The sequence below is a fragment of the Pygoscelis adeliae genome, unplaced genomic scaffold (genome assembly GCF_000699105.1).
Source record: "Pygoscelis adeliae isolate BGI_AS28 unplaced genomic scaffold, ASM69910v1 Scaffold68, whole genome shotgun sequence".
NCBI lineage: Eukaryota > Metazoa > Chordata > Aves > Sphenisciformes > Spheniscidae > Pygoscelis > Pygoscelis adeliae.
Window position 1 is genome coordinate 62,957 of NW_008825501.1, and position 21,213 is coordinate 84,169.

Genomic DNA, 21,213 nt, shown 5'->3' on the forward strand with positions numbered 1-21,213 from the left:
CCTGACCGATAACTTGAGCCTGAAGTCACCTCTGCAAGCAAACCGCACGAATCTTCATTAACGACATTGCTCACAATGCTTGAAGAAGGCTGCCAGAGGTCTCAAGCCATCCATCTGTAGCCCATCTCACTCTTCCCATGAAGAAGAGCACACCGGGACGTTGATTAGTTTGGCCAGCCAAGCTGCTCCACTGCACCGTTAGAGGAAGAGACCAGAGCTGATGCAGCTTGATTTTACCAGCGCTCTTTGCAGCTGGTTTTCTGCACCCAGAAACCGCAGAAGGTTGAAATGAAACTATATGCACCGTATCTGCAGGTTGCATGTGCACTGATACTATTGCGTTTATGTTCGTACTCATTATTATACACAGGCGGAGGGTGTGCAGAAAACATTGGTCCCTGGGGGACAGCACGCCGTAGCGATTTTCAAGCCGGTTGCTCTGCAAGTAAAAGCCAGGGTGCTAGCAAGTAATGCCTGTAAAGTTTCATGCCTTGATTTCTGCTGTGTGGATCAATATTAACAGTAATATTGTATTTCTAGGGCATACTCAACTGACAGAACTATTGATTATTTGGTATGTAGCAGTGCATTGATACTTGATAGCGAACTGGGACACTGAAACAATAAATGTGCAGTTGTTAACAAGCAACAGAGGGCATTGAGTTTCAGTGACACAACTGGGATATTGCTTCCTTTGTCTAAGATGGAACATCTTTAACATGTCAAAAATATAATTTACTTATCTGAGTTACTGAAATACCCGGAGAAAATACCTTCTTCACTGAAACTTGCAGATTAAGGTCATGTTTCCAAATATGTGCCAAGTTACATCAATAATTTCATCCCCACTGTGACCAAACACTTGAGGTATTCTTGAAGTGAATTTTTTTTTTTTAATGTGTTTAAATGTGTATTATATCAGATCACTTTGAGCATGAACAGATTTCAGTGAAAGAAAAGATGATAAAACATTACACTTTGGTTGCAGTAGTCGAGTCAAAGTTATTTTTTTCACCTAGGTTTTTGCTTCAGTGTGAAAAAGTATATGTGTATATATATATTGATAGGGCAAACTTGAAATAGAACTTTCTTTATCAAACAAAGGGTTTCCTTAGATTCAAAAGACATAATGCTATATCCTTCCATGAGCTGTTTTATTATCTATAAATTTACAATTGTCTCCTATGGACACATTTAACTATCAACCACCAAACCATCAAAAGGAAATTGTACAGAGCACCAGTCTTATGACTGGAACCTTTTGAAAAAGGAGCCTTCCTATGGTGAGGAAAAAAGAAATACTTTCTGTGAAGAAAAATAACTCGTGGCACTCGCTGTTGCAGGAAAGAACAACTGAATGGCTTAAAACTCTTTTAATCTCAGCTCAGAGAGGCAGGGGAGGTGACTAGTAAATATGCAGGAAATACACCTGTACTATACATAGCCTTTTTCTGGGATAATATAGCCTTTTCCCTATCAGCGTGTTGGACCCTGTAGGCTCAGCTGCCATCTTTGTTTTGAAGAGGTCAGGACCAAGGGAGGCTGAATCAGCCTCTGACGGTGGCTGCCGTCTCTCTCCCACTGCAGACAAATGGAGTTTAGGATGATGGAGTCCAGTTTCTCAGCTGAGCCTGAGCCTCTTCAGCCACCAGTAAATTAAATGTGCCCAGAAATATTCCCAGGCATTGAGGCCAACTGGCACAGAATGGTTCGTATCTCTGCTCGCAACCATGTCTTAGCTTCTCTAATGCAGCAGCTAAATGCAAACGGCTCACTGGAATGAACCCTGATCCATGCTTATGAATGATTTAGGAGTTTGCTAGTTGTCGTGGACCAAAAGCGTGCCAAGGACTGGTCTAGTAGTTTGAGTATACCCAGTCACACTCCCATGCCATGACATTCCCAGATACTGCTTAACTTGCTTAAGATAGATGCAGCCTAAGACACTGGTGTGACATACGCACTTCTTCACCTTTTCCTGCCCAAGATCACCTCTTTCCAGCGAGGAGAAGGGAGTTGTATGGCTCTAAGTTTGGTTATAACAATAATCTTTTTCTGGTTCATGATATCACTCTCACTCAGTGAGAAACTGTAGATTACTGCTGTCTGCAGTCTAAGAATAAAATTGCAAGGAACCAGATGTTATGTGTTTAAAATGACAAAGTTCTACATGGGCAGCTTAACTTCATAAACAAACCACTGTCCTCTTTTTCCCTTCCCACACCACTGTCATCTGCCTGATACTACATCTTCATCATTTGCAACTTTAAATTGCATACCCCCAAAAAAGCATTCCACCTCAAGCAGTTGCCATAGGCTCTAACCATGCTACACTGGAGGACCATAACATGTCCCACAGGAATTTCTCTGCTGAGCTGCCCGAGGCAAAGCGAGTCTGTTTTCATGGGTCCCTCTGAGCTACAAGAAGCTGAACACAAGCACTTTACTTTGAGAAGAACTGACTATATCAGGGCAGGGACCATCTGGCAGAAGGCACAGCAGCATTAATTAAATCCCACACCAAGAGGGAAGATCTTTGTACGGTGTCGCCCAAATCTGGGCACCCTCCTACACCCCACAGGGACTCAAGCACTACGATGCAGTGGAAGGAGGCAGGGGAAACATTTCGTACCTACACCCACTTCACCACACACACCACAAAGCCTACACCCCACAGGGACTCAAGCACTACGATGCAGTGGAAGGAGGCAGGGGAAACATTTCGTACCTACACCCACTTCACCACACACACCACAAAGCCCTCTCAGTGAAAAGGTTTCAAAGCTGTCATCAGAAGCTCTTACTCTCAGATGGGAGATGTTCAGAGAAACCCACCCCTTTGAACGGTTTCGCTTGTGACGCTTACAGTGTTTGTCTGTAGGCATCACCCGTGCAGCAAGCGACTTGTGGTTTGCAGATGGAGCTCGGGAGGGAGCACCTTATAGTGAGGCAGCTGTATTTCGGCAATGGCACTTTCTTGGCGAACTGACAGCACCAAGGCTGCCATCCACCCTTTGCAGTGCCTGCTTCTCCCAAAGAAAAGGTGGTGGAGACTTGTGTCAGGCAGCTGGTGTCTCCACCCAGCTCTTATTTGGACACCTCTGTGGCCCTGGCAGCTGCAGCTAGAAGCACCATGTGGGCTCGCAACCTCAGCATTTTGTGGCGGCTCCCTGACTCAGGAAGCTATAATGCCAGGAGGATGGCGGATGACTTCATGCCAGCAGAATCTAATACCTTATGATCCTATGATCTAGTGCAAAAGGCAGGAGGAGTGGGAAGCCCAGCAGGCACCTGATTGAAGAGGCTGGGGGAGATAAGAGGAGACGGTGTCCTGCTGTGCATTTCCTCCACCTCCATAACCTTCTCAGTTTCAAAGAGTTTCCATAGGGCTGTGGCAGCTATTGTTCTCCAGACCTGATGCATCAGCATCCCCACTACACTGACAGCAGTTTGGTATTCGCACACGGCCAGCCCTTCTCCCTCTTCCCATCAGGAAAATGAGCAGCTTGTTTGGCTTCAAGAGGAAACAAAATGTGTACAACTCGGATACCCCTGGTGCTAAGGTGTACACGGCTGTGCTGCGTGCTCCATAACCAGCATGGGCTGCCTGGGCATGCGCTCATGCTCAGACAGACCCAAATGCTTTTACATCGGACTTCATGAACACGTGTCCATCCTTCCTGCCTTCTAAAAGTGGTCACAGCAGCCAGATCAAACTTTGGCACAACCATTACTGACGTGCAGAGTCAGAAATGAAAAAAAGTTCCTTTATGCCCAATTATTAAGGAGGTTGAAGATTCATATAGGCCATTAAGATAAAAAGGAGGCTAATTTAAACCTACAGCAAAGTTTAAGGAGTAACCCTGTACAGGCAGGTAGGTAAGATCAATGTAAATGTTGTTCTTGTTTCTGTTTTGCTCCGTAAAAAAGAAAAACACTATCAGGGCTATGCATTTTTTAAAACCTGCATTTTTTTCCTAAAAAGGGTTGAAATAGGTTTAAGCATCACTGTTATCTCAAAAATGGCACAGAGACATTTCCATGTGAATGTTCCCCTTTGCAGTCAGATATCCATATTCACCATGTGTGTACCTTTGAGTCGGGGACTGCAGCTCCCCTGTGGTCCAAGGACTCAGGGTCCATTTTGTGTAGAACTTTCTGCCAAAATGGGGTTATTAGTAGTTGGAAATATTGCAAGGTCACCCACAGCCTTGATAGAAACAGGAGGGTAGGAGAATATTAGGGAGAAACTGTAAGCTGTGATATCCAACTGTAGTTGGCAAACCCGAGTGTATTTGGATTGCCTGTACTGGTATTTCGCTCCCTTGTTTTCAAATGATTGTCCTGGCCCTAGTGATTAACCACCTGAATATACCGAAGAGGGATATTCATAGGAAGGATCTCATGATAAAAAGGCTATTCCTGGCCCTCTTTCCATCACATCATAATCTGTCCACTAATATGGCTTGAGATCTCAGCTGATCAAAAGGTCATAAGATGCTACCGCTAAGTATCACTCTGTCTCTGTTCAGCCGAAGGCAATTTTACTCCGTGCAGCAGGCAGAGGAATGCAATAGCAAAGCTTTCAAATCTGTTTGTATAATAGATGAAGTCTTTGCTATATGACATTTATCTTCCTTCAGGGAGTGACACCTGATAAATAAATCTCTAGTTGCCAGTGAATTTAAATAAAACAAAGGCAAATCATATCCCTGCACATTGTATATATATAGCTGCAGAGAACGCGAGAGTTCCCACTCTCCCACCTTTTCCTTTGCTACAAAAGCTATAAAGTGCTGACAATCCTCAAATTCTGCCAAAACCAAGGGACCCAAATCTCTGAGAACATGCAAAGAGCACGGTGATAACATAGGAGGGACTGAAAGATACATCACTCATTTAGACTAATGCAAGTAAAAATTACTTTTTTTTTTTAAGTTAGCAAAAAGCAAAAAGCAAAGAAAGGGGGCTTATTAGCATATCAATAGGAATAATGGAGTGAAAATGGGGGGAAATCTAGTAAATGGCGCAATGTGTTTCCCAGTGAATAACACTAGGGTGGACAATTTTCAAACATCCTGGGATGAATAAAACACCGAACCATATCCTACCCAACACCACCACATTGTCCAGTTGGTCACCGCTGTACTGCGGTGTGCTGGTGGCAGTGGGTGCATTGGTCCCACACTGCGCCCATCCCTGGATGCCAGCCGTCGCCTCCAGCATTGACCGCAGCCCCTTCTCTGGCCACTCTGCATCCAAGCCGTTGAACATGGGCAAAACCACAGATCGCTGCCCAAAACAGCAGGGAGAGAGGGTACCACTGCCAACAACCACCTGCCACCTGAAGCCCTCATCTAGTGGGTGTGCAGAGCTAGTTTCTGTGAGCATTACCATTGGAAAAAGCCCTGTTTTGCATCTCCCGCACACCTGAAGAGATGTCACAACAAAATTAAACCCCTCAGCATTTCCCAGACTATCCGCCTGCTCCCTGGCTCTCCAGATGCAGAGCTCTACACCAGAACCAACAGACAGTTTCTTTAACTGCAACTGGCAGTCATTTTGCTCCTCTCCATGCTTTCAAAGCTGAGAGCCATCAAAGATTAGCAGAAAAAATCATGACTATTTTTCCCTAAGAAGCAGCACTGGTAATAGGCTTCAGGAAAAATCCTCCTAAATGCAAGTGATAAGCGTAGACTGTGTGAAGGCTGACAGGTCTGATTATAATTATCACTGCGAGGAGACCAGCACTAACCTCCCTTCTGGAAGGCAATGACAATTCCTGGAAGGGAACATGCAAGTGAATTATCATAAACAAAATCATTGCAAGTGGAACTGTCTTTCACTGGGAAACTAAATAAGGCCCTGATTTGGGGGGAAACAAAAGCAAAACCTTGAGTGCTCATTAAAGTTCATCCCGGTAGAAAATGGTACTCAATCATACATTTAAGTTTTGCTGACTTTGGGTTCATGGGAGTAAAAGAAGGAAGCAGGACACTTGAAGCATGGGATAGAGTCATGTGTGTATGAGGTGTTTAGAAATAAAGGGTATCTTCTCAAACCATATTTGAAGACAATGCTCTGCAACATAACATGAACAGAGAGCCCCAGAGAGCATGTTGATCCAGGCTGAGCTAAATATTCAAAACTAAGACAAAACTCAGGCAGCCTTGTACTAACCTTTCCCCCTTCCTCACATCCTAGCAGGAAGAAAGCCAAACAGAACCAACACAGCGCTCTTCAGATTGCATCTATACATTGAGTTCCTCAAATTGCATCTATACATTGACTGAAATACCACAACATTGTTTTTCAGCAGGGTTTTGAGATAGATACGGTAAGTAGTACTCCTTCAAGATCATCCTATCTTAACCTTCTTTGTGCTTTCTCTGACAGCATTACATCTTTCTTAGGCTGCAGGTTGTTTTGGCATTTCTCATTCTATTTCCGTTGGAAACTCAGAAATAGAGAAACTTGGGCAATCTGGAATAAGAGTAGCAGTACAGTAGCTTTTTCTTTCTGAACAAAGGGAAATAGATATTATCTTCTTAATAGTGGGCTATAACTGCAGAGGAGATGAAGAGGAGGGCCTCAGAGTCAAAGGCAGTTCTAGGAGTTTCATTCTCATTATATCTCAATGGAGTGAAGCAAATAAATTGCGCAAGGAGACATATGGAAGCTCACTACGCAAATGGCCTATTTAAGGCTCTTACTTCCTAATTAGGTCCTGGTGTCAGGAGGTTGGTAACAATTATTCACACATAGATCATTTGGATACAATACAAACTGTTCTAAACCCCAAACCATCATAATGGCATGCATTAAAAAGAAGCCCTATTTAGCTTGATCTTTTTAGACTCTTTCGCTTAGGGCTTGGAATATCAGTTTCTGTGCTATGCACATCCTAAATTTCGTGTCTAACACTGCAATAATGGGTTTGGAAGGGGAAAAGGAAGAAACAAAAACTTTCACAGCCATAACCCCTTGTTCTTACCTTGTTCACAGATTTCGTCACTGGACTCTGCACAGGGAACCCACACTCTCTTCCCAAACTCTTCATCTGACTCTGTGGCGTTTCCCAGAGCAAAGAAAAAAGAGAAAACCTTGATTGTGGGAATGACTGTGCAGAAAATGGTCACAAGCATCCAAAGTTTTGCTCTGCCCTTCTCCATTTCATTACATCGTTCTGCATGCCCGCCACCACCTGCCAGCCAGGGCCCTCTGAGCACCCTGTGCTGGGGTTCACCCTCAGCCCCGCTCAGTTTTGGAAGGTCCCCCAGGCTTCTCCATAATCCACACAGATGTGTAGGTTTCTCCTCCCAAGTAGCCCTGGTAAGCATGGCAGCACCATGGGGCCATCACGGCTTTCCCCAGCAGCCGCAGGGCACGCAATGAACCATGGCAGCAGGGAGTGGTGCCATGGATTCCTATGACAACCCGTGTCAGAAAGGCTCAGGAAGAGCAGGAAGGTGTCACAGGATGCCAACCAGCCTGCTTTGTTTAAGAGTTAAAACAGGGAGCTGAAGCCAAGGATTGCCACATTGCAAAACCATTTAAAACAGGATAAGTGCTTGTGATTCAACATCATGACTGCAGCAAACTTGCTCTGCCCTGTGCTTCTGCAATTCAGGTACGAAAATGAGATCTTCCTCTCCCCTTCTTCCCCTCCTGCCTCCTCTCCTCTCTTTGTCCACCTCTCGAACCCTTCACACAAAGGTGAAATATTTTACATTTTCACCTGTGGTGATGCAGATCAGAGAGTGTTTGCTTTGCTTTGCTTTTCACTGATTTTGCCCAAGGCATCCTTTTAAGCAGCAGCCTGTGCGAAGATAATAGGTGGCACGATTCTCTGTAACTGGAATCAGCAACAAATCAGCCATCTGCCACTCCAGGGGTCTGAGATTAACCCAGCTACTGGACCGTGACTGCAAAGCATTTGCACATTTAGATTACAGAAATGTGAGGTTACCGGCCCAAAAAAATAAAAGACTGAGAGTGGGGAAGGTGTGGGGAAAAGGGGTGGAAGATAGCCTTGGAAGAGTCCTCCGGCTTAACCCATCTAGACACAAGTCATCTCCTAACAACTCCAAGCAGACAACATTTCTCATTATAAAGTGTTAAAAGGATGAGGGATTTGACGGATTTGAGATTCATGAGACATCATGTTTCAGGGAAATACATCCAAAGACACTTTGATACAGGGAGAAATAAAGACAAAGACATTCAGCTGCCTTGTCAATGCCTTGCAATGCTTCTTGGGAAGTATGACCAAGCTGCCCAGATGGCTTACTTGGACCACTTGGAAAGTACAAGAGTAACATTTTTGTCCCAAGACGAACAAACTCCCTTACTCCAGAGCATTGTTAAGATATCGAGGAAATGAAAGAGGTCTGCACTCTGAAATATAAAGGTTTAGGAAGGTCTCTTCATTCACTGTCCTCAGTTTACCTTCCCGAATAACAAACACCACATTGCTACTTTGTGCACATGGATGCTGTTGGTCCACATTAATATTTGTCCGTATCTTTGGGATCCTCTCTATAAATCTGTTGGGAACTGTTTTTTGGTAACTGAAGTATTAAGAGGTTTAAATCAGTAGTAAGCACAAGCTGGCTCCACATCTAAAAGTGTGAGCCATGCACTGTGCAGGTGTATGGCAGGTTAGGACAGCCACCAGGGTCTCCTCTGCTCACTTTGATGTGGGCTTTAATCCCTGCTCCTGGCACTTTTTTGTAGCTTGGCATCCCATGGTCAGGGATCTCAGCTTAAAAAGAGGAGGTTGTGGCCAGCGAAAGAGGTGCAGCTGCAGCCAAAACTATCAACAAAGACTGTTGGGAAATTCAGGCGAGGTCTGCATGGTGTGTGTCCTTGGTGAGGGTGGTAGCTTAAATACACAACTCATCTGATTAAGTCAAAGAGGCAACTGAAAAGCGAACAGCAAGCACATGTGTGCGTACAGACCCATGTATTTTTATGTGTATACTTTATTCACGAAGAACAGGCGGGATCTAGTGGAACGTACAATGGCACACAGGTTACTCCAAGTTACTTGGCCAACCTTCTTGTTGTCATTTGCCATGGTTTCTTCACCCTGTCCAAGGTTTCCTGGGCCAAGCACTACATACCCCTCACTTGTGACAAAGAGAAAAACACAAGAAGAGACAACAACATCTCTTCTGTGCAATATGAAGTTGAGCTGCAGCAACTACATGGTTCAAGGCACAACTGAGAGGAGGAAGGGTGAGAGATCGGTTGCTGCAGACGTCCTACTTCATACAAGGCCTGCTAGCATCACCTCAGAAATGAGTGCACCTCCTAGGACCCTTAATTTGGGACTGATATTTTGATCCTCCAGAGAGGAAGGACCATTGATATGCGAGGAGCTGTGAGAAGAAGAGGGTGAGGAGAGCAGGCTGGAAAACACATTTAAGTCTCCCTAAATTCCCCACTATTTATCACGGTATTTCCAAAAAGCATTACCCGAGCAGAATTAGGTGCTCCAAAACCAGGCCCATGTGCCTGAAACCAAAGGTGAGGTTTGAAGTGGTTTGGATATATACTAGGGCATGGTTTTCAGGTGAGAGATGGGTCACGGGATCATCCCACGCCTGGGACTACAAACTGGGCCAAGCTAACAACACAACAACCCACAAGCTTCTGAGATGCAGTAAGGTAATGAGCCTCTACCCGTGCTTCGGAAAGGTCTCCTTGAACTTGACCTGCTGGCTGTGTGAGTGCTAAAAATGTTGTTCAAACAGGATCTGGACCCATTTTCAAACCCAAAGGCAGGGGTTTTCTCTTTCTCCAGTCTCCAGTTTCTGTAAAGCTAACCTAAAACTTCAGATCCAAATGCCAGTGCGATCCAGAGAGGAATATCTGTGTGTGTGTGTGGTGGAAGATCTTTCCATTCAGCTTCAACTATTGGACTACTACAAGAATGTTTGTGCTGGTAACAATTTTAAAAAGATTTTTTTCAAAATCAAAACCCTATATAAAAAGAAAAAGGTACTTTCATGTACCTCTTCCTAGCCTGTGAATGGAGGGAAGAGGGACAAACACAGGGCAAAACCTTTTCTTTCAGACAAAAATCACAGCAAAACTCCAGCTCATCCCTTGCAAATTAATTAACCTTCTTAATTGCTGTTGAAGTTTCAGTCGTATATGATTTTTTTTTGTCTGTTTTATCCAGGCAGGCTTTGCAGGAAGGAGCTTTTGCAATCGAAGCACCGATACTGCATTAACCAGTTCAGCTGAGCTGTGGAGCCGCCTGGAAGTTGCCTCGTCCCCCAGCAAATGAGAAACAGAGGGGCACACCGACGCAGGAGATGCTGCACCTTGCAGAGATTTGTGTCCTACAAGTAACCTTGCATCAGGATACAGAGCCACAAGAGCAGCTTTATGGGTATGGAGAGAGGAGGAGGAGGACAGCGAGGAGGAGGGGAAGGAGTGGCAACAGGAAAACAATCAGAAAACTCCCTGGGAATCAAGTCTTCTCTTCCTCCCTAGGAAGAAAATTTTAAAAATAAAAATCCCTCCTCAATACGGAGATGGCAGGAGGGGATGAGCACACTCGCTCCTTCTCTGCTTATATTTCCAGCGAGCATCGTAACAGACACACATGGGCTAGAGACCGGCTACAAGCAGACCATTTCTGCCAGGCACTTCCCACGCTGCACCAGCCCCAGGGTGCAAGGGGCTGGCCCTCTTCTGTTCCCTCTCTACCCCGAGTCCCCAGCAAGGGTCCCCTCTTTTTCCCAGAATGCCTAAATATCACTGGGGGCGGATGATGGGGGAGAAGAGGGTCACGTTTAAAAGGCGAAGGGGAAGCGGAGAGGCGGGAGAACACCCCTGAGCCCAGCCAGCGGCCCCGCGGCCGCGGCCATTCTCATTCCCGGCACGTTTCGCTGCTCTCCAGCGCAGCCCAGCTTCGAAATATTAGTGCGGCGCAGAGTGCCATTTTCGAGTCGCTGCAGCTCCTTCTTGGCACCGGTTCAGCTTTTTGTCTTGCCTTCTCCTCCGAGCGCCCAGTGGAGGGAGGAGGAAAGAAAGGAAGAAAATAAAGCCCTACCGCTTCGCCGCCGGGGCCATCAGCCTCCCCATGGCACCCCCCACCTCGCCTGTGGCACCCCGCACCCTCCCAGCCCATTGCCAACCAGACCCATTCAGCAAACATAAATCTCTTCCCACCTCCACAGCAGCCAGTTCACAGCCTCCTTTCCCCCCCTCCCACCACCCCTTTTCATCGCTCACTCCTTTGTACTCCTCTAAATTTTTCCAGCCAAGCGTTACAACCTTCCACCCCCCCCACCCCCCTTTCTGCTCCATCCTCAGCCCTCCCACCTCCTCCCCCCACATCCGCAAAAAAAAACCCTGCCCTGGGTCCACCCCCCCCACCCCCCTTTCTGCTCCATCCTCAGCCCTCCCACCTCCTCCCCTCACATCGGCAAAAAAAAACCCTGCCATGGTTGCCAATGCACTGGCATCTCCTCGGAGCGGAGAGCCACTGCACCCACCACACGCCTGGCAGGTCCAATCCAGCTCACAGCTGCCCAAGCTCAGGCGAGCTGCACTGCTCACGGGCGCACACGCATGTGCACACACACATGTCACACATGTCACGGGGCAGGACATACTCCTCTTGCATCCCTTGGCACTGCTGTAAATACAAACTTCCTGCAAGCCTGTTTTTGGCAACCAAATTCCTCCTCCTGCTTGTGGGGCCAGAAGAAAAACAGAGGCAGAAGAGGGAGGGAGGGAGGGAGGGTGTATTTTTTTAAGCAACCCAAACATGGCACTGAGTGCTTCCACCAACAACTTCTCAGCCTGCTGCGCTGGCAACCAGCTGCCGGTTCCAGCCTGGCACTAGCTTTGATTTGTTTTTCTATCCTCTTAAACGCCCTCCTCCCAAATATTTATTCCCTTTTTTTTTTTTCTTTTTAGGTTTTTTTTCTTCCCTTTTTCCCTCTTAGCTTGTCCATAGAGGGGCTCCCTCCCACTCCCACCCACAAATCCAAAGCAGCACATGTGGAAGGAGCACCAAAGGGAGCGAAAGGTGATATAACACTCAATGGACCAAGAAGGGGGAAAAAAAACCCCCATATGTACACACAAAATATGTATGCTCTTCTCAGAGGAAGAAGGAGAGAGTGAGAGATGCCCTAAAAGCTGGCAGCATGACCCTTGTGCATGCCAGCATGTGCAAGCCCCAGCTCCCTCCACGAAGGAGGGAGGAGACAGGTTTCGTTGGGAGGTAGAGAAAGGTTGAGGCAAAATGCATATTCTCCATGGAAAGGACCCAAGAGAGCCAACTTTCAGCCAGCGACGTGACTCCAATTAAACTGGAGTTTGAAACACTGACATATGCATGACGGAGATAAAGTGGTGTAAAATGCACTTTCTCTGGTGCCTGGAGGAAAGAGATTTGGAGAAAAAAAAAAAAAATGTTGATGCTGATGCTGGGGATGGCTTGGGAGGGGTATGGGTGGAGGAGAGAAGATGCGTTGAGGATTTTAGCATGATGGCACGAGTGCAAGCCAAGCTGGAGACCCAGAGCAGAGAATGGCCCTGTAAGCAGCCACTCATGTCTGTGGGGCTTTTTATGAGCCTGGTTGGACGCCCTTGACCACTGAGACACATCAGGAGGGGCTCCTTGGAAGCCACAGGAGTTAGAGGGTGGTGAAACAGATGGGCACTCACTGTGTCTCAGGCTCGATGCCTCCGCTCCCTGTGGCAACGAGTCCCTCAGGGGGGCTGGCAAAAGTGCCAGGAAAAGGCTGGTTCTCGCCGAACACGCTCTGGCCACCCCGGGGAATAGCAGAACAACCGGCTCAAAAGCGGGGTCGCTGAGACAGACCGGGAAACAGCCAGCCAGCCAGCATGCTCGGGGTGGTACAGACAAAACAGCAGTGTCCTGAGCAGCTGCCTAATATGTATCTTGGCAAAATCTCGCCTGGCTGTGGATGAAGCAGAAATCTCAGGCTGGAATCGTAAACCCGTCAGTTGGTCTGACTTTTGCTTCCCTAGCCTGCACGTATAACGCAGGAGGAAAGTGGAGGGCTGGATGACACCCTCTAGCTGCCAGGAGCCACATGGAGGAACTGGTCCTTCGGCTGATGCCAGCTGCTGCGTGTGGAGCAGCTGATGGGCAGGCACTGAAGTGGACTTAAAATAAGCAGATGCCCTGCTGTGACTGCACTCATTAAGGGACGTGTGCGTTTGCATACTTAAACTGAGCCTCCGGCCGGTGCCCTTAGGAGCACCTCTGCCACTGGGACGTGTACCCTGCACAAGATCCACGTTGGAACTTCCTCCAGGCCATAGTCACAGCTGGGGGTGACTGTGTTGGATGAAGCAATATCCAAGTAGGTCCACCAAATCCCCTCTTCTGAGTTGTGGCTTCACTGTCCCAGGCCCTTTGCATAAGGATGTCATCCAGTGTTGGCAATGGTTCCTCCCAATGTCTGCTTCCAAAGTCAGCCAGTGTCCATCCAAATCCTCTCTCCCAGCTGGTTTACACATCTGTTTTCTCCCTTTGCTATTCCTCAGGCTTAGGGTGGGTTTCTGCCCTTCCCTCCAGGCTTTAGTACCAAGTGCTGGCATTTGGCAAGGCAGACTGGGTCCCTCACACGTGTCCATGGCAAAGCAGACCCTGAAACCTCAGTCAGAGGCCCCCACAGAGAAGCATCCCCGCCCGGAGGTATCTGTAGCTCATTGAAGTGACTCCCAGCTAGAGGCACTTGCAGATCCTTTGAGTCAAAAGGCGCTATAAATAAAAGATATTACAGACTAACAAGTTCTCAGTTGCAAACTGGAGTGGGAAAGAATATTTTAGCATCCTCTTTCTAAGCACATTAAATCTTGGCAGAAATGATCGTTCAGGTCTTCAGAGCTGAAAACTTCACACAGTACACAGCACATTGAGTCCACGTGCTCCATCTCCAGTTTCAACAGCTCAAAAATCTACACTGCCCCTACGCTATATCCCCCCAGTGCAGTGAGCATCTGAATGTTGTATCATTTTGGGGGTTACGACAGTAAATATACACTCCGCGGTGATCCTTCCCAGGAAAAACTCAACCTTCAGTGCTGTAAGCTCACAATAGATGGTGCCTAAAGATTTTTATCAACTGGCTTCTGATGCTTCCCTTCCCAGGATGAGCAAGCACTTTGTATCAATCTGGCTTGCTTTAGTGCAGTGACCCAGCGCTGAAAGTTCAGGTCCCAGCTGCGGGGCTAAACTCTTGCTGACACTGTGCTGATTTCTCCGTCTCTGTCACCCATGCTGCCGGGGGGGAGCGGGGGGGGCAGGGGGGGGAATGTTGTTTTTTTCCAGGCTGGAAAAGAAAGAAAACAATCGTGCAAAACATGGAGAAGATGTGGCAAAGGAGAAGGGGGAGGAAAGCGATCCCGATGTGTGTGGTGAGGTTGAGGAGAGGAAATCCTTCAGGCAGCACAGGGCACTTCATTGCGTTCTTCTTTTTCTTCACCGAGGAGAAAATTTTGCTTAAGAGGCAATTAAAATGTACCGGCAGGGAAAAGCTTTTAGGATGCCTCGAAGAACTTGTGTGCGTGCGCAAGTGCATGGGGAGAGATGCAGAGAGGGAAATCACTATTAGTGACGGATGAACTACAAAAGGTTGGGTGGTTTGTTTTGGATAAAGTTCCCCACACGCAGATGCTTATCTAAAGCCCTCAACCTTCAGAGCAGGGCTGGGAGTGTCTTAAGAACAGACCCTTGTTGCATGATTTCCAGTATCTCTCAGAGCAGTCGCCCATGCCAAAAATACCACGAAAACAGCGTTCTTCTTCTTCTTCTTCTTCTTTTTTTCTTCTTCTTCTTTTTCTTCTTCTTCTTTTTCTTCTTCTTCTTCTTCTTCTTCTTCTTCTTCTCCTCCTCCTCCTCTAATGCAGTGTTTTGGCTCTTCTGCTTCTGGTTCCAAGCAAAACCCAAAACCACAAAGTCTTTGACTTGAAGGTTGGACTGTGCTTATTTAATTTCAAGCCATCCTGTTCTCATGACTGCACACATACGAGGGAAATAAGGAAAAACAGTGTTATGATTGTATGGAAAACTTCAAAAGAAAAGAAGACTCCCTGAAAATTGGCAGGAAAACAAGCTGGCTTCCCTAAGAAAGGACTACAAGCCCTGAATTCTCCCACCATAAGCAGACTACTTACCTGTAAGCTGGCTATTCTTCCCATAGATAAGATGCGAGATCACAGCATTCCCAGTTCAAATAAGCCTGTTAGCCTTGGGTGGTTATTAGTCAGTAAATACTATTGAATCAATAAACAAAATAAGGACTTAGAAGAGAGTCTTGTTTCCCCACCCAATCTAGAAACTCATCAGATCTGTAGTAGCCCTAATTTGACAGAGAAGGAAGAAAGAAAACAGTTTGAACATGATCCGGTGCCCTCCAGTTTTCTTAAATCAGAGTGTAATTGAGGTAAAATAGCCCGGGGATGGTGCTGTTGGGATGAAAGTGGTATGTTTTGCTTAAGTCCTCTGGACAAACAAAGGCTGTTGCAGGGCTGGTTTTGATCTCTGGCTGGATTTACACCAGGATATCTCAAGTAATGTTCCTCAGTGTGTAAGGCAGACCAGAATCAGACCAGTGTGCTTTTAAGGATGTTGCCAGATATCCTATGTCCCTGGACTACTCACCTTGGGAAGGTTAAAAGCACATACATTTACTCTACATGTAGTAAAGAATGAATGTTTTGCTGTTAAAGACCAGATGATGTTCTTCCTGATTTATTTCTTGTAGTCTTTTTTCCTACCTTTCCTGTTATTTATTAATTACTCAAGCAACGCTCTTCAGCTCATCCAAGTGGTTTGGAGACCAAGACTTGGGTCTTTAGCTGGTACAAATCAGAATAACTCAATCCAAGTCAACAGAAACAACAGACGAAGTCAGTGGAAAAAGTGTGACCAAGAGTTTATACTACCCAGGTTTCCAAAACAAGGGCACAGCCTTCTAGACAGCGCATTACATATAGTCTAAGCATTTTCTCACTGAAGCTGATGGCACTTCTTGTGGGTGACCAAGACAGGTACAGGAGGCCAAAGTCCCCATTCGTGTCCACATGCGTGAATCGGGAGAAGCTCCATCACCCATCATGTGTTGTTCTCTTTGCAAAATCTGTTCATTGTGTCCTGCTAAATGCTGCAGGATGCTGATCATTTTTGTCAAAACTTGGCTCTTGTGCAGCTTCTTCATTTAGATGGTGGGAGGGAGGGATGGCTTTAACTTTTGGCTTGAAAGAAAGAAAGTAAAAAATCTGGACCCTTTCAAGAGTGCTGAACGGTTGAGAAATCTGGCCCTGAGCTTTTTTGAAAAAGTGACCCAATCTATCTAGTTATTACACCATTCTCTGCTTATGACTACCACATGGATTGATATTTACTTGCAGGAAACGCTGGCGAGAGATGGGGGTTCCCATTCACTCGTGTTGTTTACCACTCCCCCGAGATCACAGGCTTCAGCGACGATGGAGCAGACCGCTTCACAGGTGCACGGTTTATATGCCAAAATGGGTTGTAAATCAGAGCGGAGGAAGAAAGGGCTGGAACAACACTTGTTTATAGAAGCGACCAGTGGAAAGGGATGTTGACCACGTTCATTTTACGGGTCTGATCTCCTAAGTCTACGCTTGCTCACACTGCACCAGAGGGATTAGGTCCCGGGTCGGAAATCCAAGGAGCACGTCAATAATTTGCCAGAGATTACACAGGGAGTGAACTTATTCCTGATCTCCATTATTGGTTCAAAACCAGGAATTCTCATACCCTTTCGGACAGATGGCTGGTCCTATTACTTCTTATGTTAGATTTCCCATTGAGGCTGAAAGCAAATCCACATTCAAGCTGAAAGTAAACAACCTGCGAATTCAAAAGGCATTAACTCGAACTGCCAAAGCATTTGCTGCGTATGCTGCAGATGTCAAATAGACAGTTTCCCACAGCCCTGAGCCTGGACACATAACTAAGTTACACAGCAAAACCTTCCACCCAGCCCAAAAATCCATCCTGTGCAAAACTCGCTCTCCTCGCTGGTGTTTTAAGGGCTGGAGCCTCAGCTGGAGTGAATTAATGTAGTCGCTCTGATTTGAATAGAGCTACGCCAATTTATACCAGATGAGGATTTCACCCTTTGGGGGCCAAGTGGGAAATGGTTATCCACTACATTTTTAACAGTGTGGTTTGAAAAAAAAATAAAATGTGGTGTATTTTAAAGAGTGAAAGAGCACTACGTTTCTTTCCATTTCTATGATTAATTTTTGAAGAAACCTATTACAGAGCTTGGTCCTAAAGAATCAGGCTTGGCAGAAAAATGCATATAAATAACACAACTTATAAATACAAACAACACAAGTTACCCAACTTATTCCGATTCCTGATACCTTCCAGAACGCCAACAAAAAGTTAACTAGGAACCCAAGCACGACATCGCTGTGGTATTGCAGGAAATTCAGAAAGTGGAAAAGACTGAATAAACCAGTCTGTTTTTTCCTGCCAGGGCTGAATGAAGAGGACAAAACCCATGAAACTAAACCATACAAACAAAAAAAACCCACCCATATGCTTTGAAATGCTCTGAACATTAGTACCATGGTGTGTTCCTCAGCCGTAAAGATGTGCAAGATGGTTTTTCTAATATATTTTGGTGTAAATTGAACAGCACCACTGAAAGTCATATTCTGTAAATCAGGATTAATTCCATTTAAAGTAATGTAACTTCATGGTATACATTCAGGAATGATTACCCGGATTAAGCCTATGATTTATTCTTTAGTACAGGAGGCCTGACTTGCAGACTCAGATATGCCGTGATTTTCCCCAAAGTAAACTGGAGGCCAAATATTACACCTATAGAAAAGACTGGAGATTTTTAAGATGATGGTAACGGGAAATCAAACTGCTAAACTGTTTAACTTAAAGCCACTAGACTGATGCAGCTCATCAGAAAATTCACCTTCTCTTTCCTCCAGCGATCTTTATTTTCACTTTACAATTCAGTATAAGCTGGTAATTAGTAATACTTTGTCTGTTTATAGAGCCTTCCATCTGAGGATCTAGAAACACTTTGTAAACACTAATGAATTAAGCTTCTTAACACCCCCTGTGAGACAGATACTACTATCTCATTTGCACAGCTCGGAGAAGAGGTGCAGGTTTGGCGAGGGTCGGAGCCAGCCAGCGGCGGAGCTGGGAAGCCACTCTAGACCCTGAACCTCACCTTCAGCTCAATAATGCAAGGCTTTCGATGGATGTGGTGATGTGCCTGGCAACTTCTGAACCTTATAATTATCACTTGGGACTGCCAGCGTGCCCTGATGTCTGACAGGCTGAAAACACAAAGGGTTGAACTTCTACCCATAGAAAGAACTTAAGTCCCACTTACTGTTGGACAGAAACACCATGAATATGCCATCTGCCCTCACCTGAAACAATCACTCACAGATATGATCCTCTGACACTGCAACCAGGAGCGAAAATTGGGAATTCAGTTGTCCTTACTGGGTTTTTACTAATAACACCAACTCTGGACAAAAAAATACAAAGGTCCAGGAGGGTTCCTCTCCTTTTCTTTGAATCTTTAATTGCCCTTATCTTTTTCTCATGTAGAGGAAAGGTAAAATATTCAAGCCTGCTTGCAAGTCATGATGACAAGAGGAACTTAGAGGATTTTTAAAGAAAGCCTAAAGGTTTTGCTTCCAACATTATCAGGAATGCTTAGATCCTAGGCGAGCCTTAGGACAAGATAGGCATTGACGAGATGAGTATTTTTTTTCCAAAGCACAATCTCGTTGATTTAAAAGCAGCTAATGTCTGGTACCTATTTGAAGCATTTTTCCACGTAGCCTTTCTCCAAATGCATGGCAATCAGACAATTTCCATGATGATTCTTCTGTCTAAAAATACACACCTCCCCCTCTTTTCAATTTATCACTGAGCCAGTCAGCCTGTTTATTGTTGAAGTTTTGCCCATTTAATAGTGCACTTAGGAAAGCTTAATACAAACATCGACCAATTCATCGCTGTCACAAAAAGAAAAGCCTTAGAAATCATTCATCTAAGTGGGAGTCAAGAGCAAGAGTCTCTTATTTAGAGATCGGTCAATAAGAAACAATGTTATGGAAGCTATTCTAAACAGACCAGATTTTTTAAATATTTTTTTTTTTAAACACCTCTTTTCTTCCACAGGTTGAAATTGAGGAGAATAGCAAATAAAATATTTGGTTTTGCTTTCAAAATTTCTTGGTGACCTTAAATCCCAGAAATGGGGCACTACAGAAGAGACAGGCATTTGACATATACAGTGTGTTGATTTGTGAGCTATTAGCAGATTGCTGTTTGCCTAAAAATACGTATTTGAAATTCTTTTCTAAAACCTCTTCTTGATCTATTCCCAATTCATGATCTGTTAAATGTCTGTATGACATGGCGATGTTTGTCTCCTGAACAGAAGGACATTACGATCCCTAGAAGCAGGTTTCCAGTGGGAATATTAAAGGCACTATTCAGGAATATTCTCCAGTATTTGCAGCTTCCACAAACACTCCTGCTCGCAAACATGTTTGCTGGAATATTTGTCAAGAGCAAACACGACGGGATGGTGGGAGAAAGTGTACAAAGTCTAACCAAGCTTATAAAAACCCAACAGCTAATGAATACTTGTGGAAAATGTCTTACGGTATTTCCTCAGCTACAGATGCTAATTAGGAAAGCCTATAAAGCTAAAACTCTTTTGATGCCTACCTCCTCGTGTACTCCAGAATTGAACACCACTTTCATGGCTCTTTATCATGTTCATCCCCGTTACATCTGCTGGATCCAGAAGCAGTTTTTAAAAATTATTTGTGCGCATATGGAATGGATGAGGTTATGAACTACTGGACAGAGGCCCAGAAATTCATTTCACATAAGCAGCTCAATGGCTAATAACTTTTTACTATCTCTGACCGAATAAAGACCTACAACAGATATGAATATATATGTAGATTGGTCAATATGTCTTATTGCTCAATATTGAATCACCACAGTGTTACATAGTACTACGGATCCCCTCTTCAGGCCTCTTTCTTCAGTGACAATACAACTTTTGGATTGGGTCGTCTTCTATAAACAAGCCCAGTAGGTACCCAAAGAAACACAGCAAGCTCATTCTGCTACAGGATATTGGCTCAAAAGCACATGGCCAGGGAAGGGAGGAGAATTGCAAGGAAAGCCAGTGGACATCCTTGGGTCTACATGTCTGGGTGCTTGAGGATGGTGAATTATGGACGCTGAGCCAAGTCAATGCCGTGCAGGTGAGCAGGAATTTGTGCCTGAGAAAATCAGCTCTTACTGAGTGCAAACACTGCTTAAAAACCCAAGGCACTGAGATCCAGCATTTTTAGTTAACAACAACCAAAGGAAGCATTTGCAATGCATGGCAACGGGACACAGCACAAGGTTAACGTGAACCTGCCCATTGAAAAACCCATGCGGGGAGATAGTTTGCTCTCCTTCTCCCATGACCTGTATTTTACAAACTCTGGACCAAATTCTGCTCCTAAAGGGAAACTTACTTCAGTGGGACTACTGTGAGCCTCCTGTGCCACGCTACTGAGGATAACACAAGACAGGCTAGTCTGTGGTCAGGGCCAGGCTGAGTTTGCACCTGGGCTCCTCAAAATGCTGTTGCAATGTCAAGGCTCACCATAAGCTCTTGTAACTCACCACTGTATCTGTTTTCCAGTAAAGCATGACGCTTTCTTTTTCACCTGACTGAGACCCTCAGTATGTTTTCTGAGCAGGAGTTTACTGAAAGTGATCTTTGCTCTGCTGTGCATGCAGCCAGCTCACATAATAACAAGATAGAGTTGTTCTCCTTTCTTTAAAAAAATGCAAATCCTAGTTCACTGCAAATAGGTTTTTACTTCGCAAATTCTGCCTATTAACTGAATACATCATTCCTTATGTTTCTCTCTCCTGGAAGGAAAGGAAAAGCGATGGACCATCCAGAATTTTTACAGACTGTCCCCTCCGGTCATGCATTGCTAGAGATGGTACTATATAATGCATGACTTACCTGCAAAGACATTGGAGGAGTAATGAAATAAGCAGATGCTCCGTCAGCAGGCTTTTAAAACATTGGTATTGCAATCTGAGATGCAGTCAGCCATTACATGCATATGCCCTTTATTTATGGAGCTGATAAAGGCTCT

At 45.2% G+C, this 21,213-nt stretch overlaps 1 protein-coding gene across 1 annotated transcript in view; it reads right to left on the reverse strand.

Annotated features, from left to right (window-relative positions):
• SETBP1 (SET binding protein 1) overlaps positions 1 to 21,213 on the reverse strand; it is a gene marked incomplete at its 3' end in the record, with an annotated part of 168,749 nt that overhangs the window by 57,530 nt on the left and 90,006 nt on the right. The window contains 1 exon segment of the mRNA XM_009331554.1: positions 6,995 to 7,066. Within this exon segment, the coding sequence (XP_009329829.1) occupies positions 6,995 to 7,066 (72 nt within the window).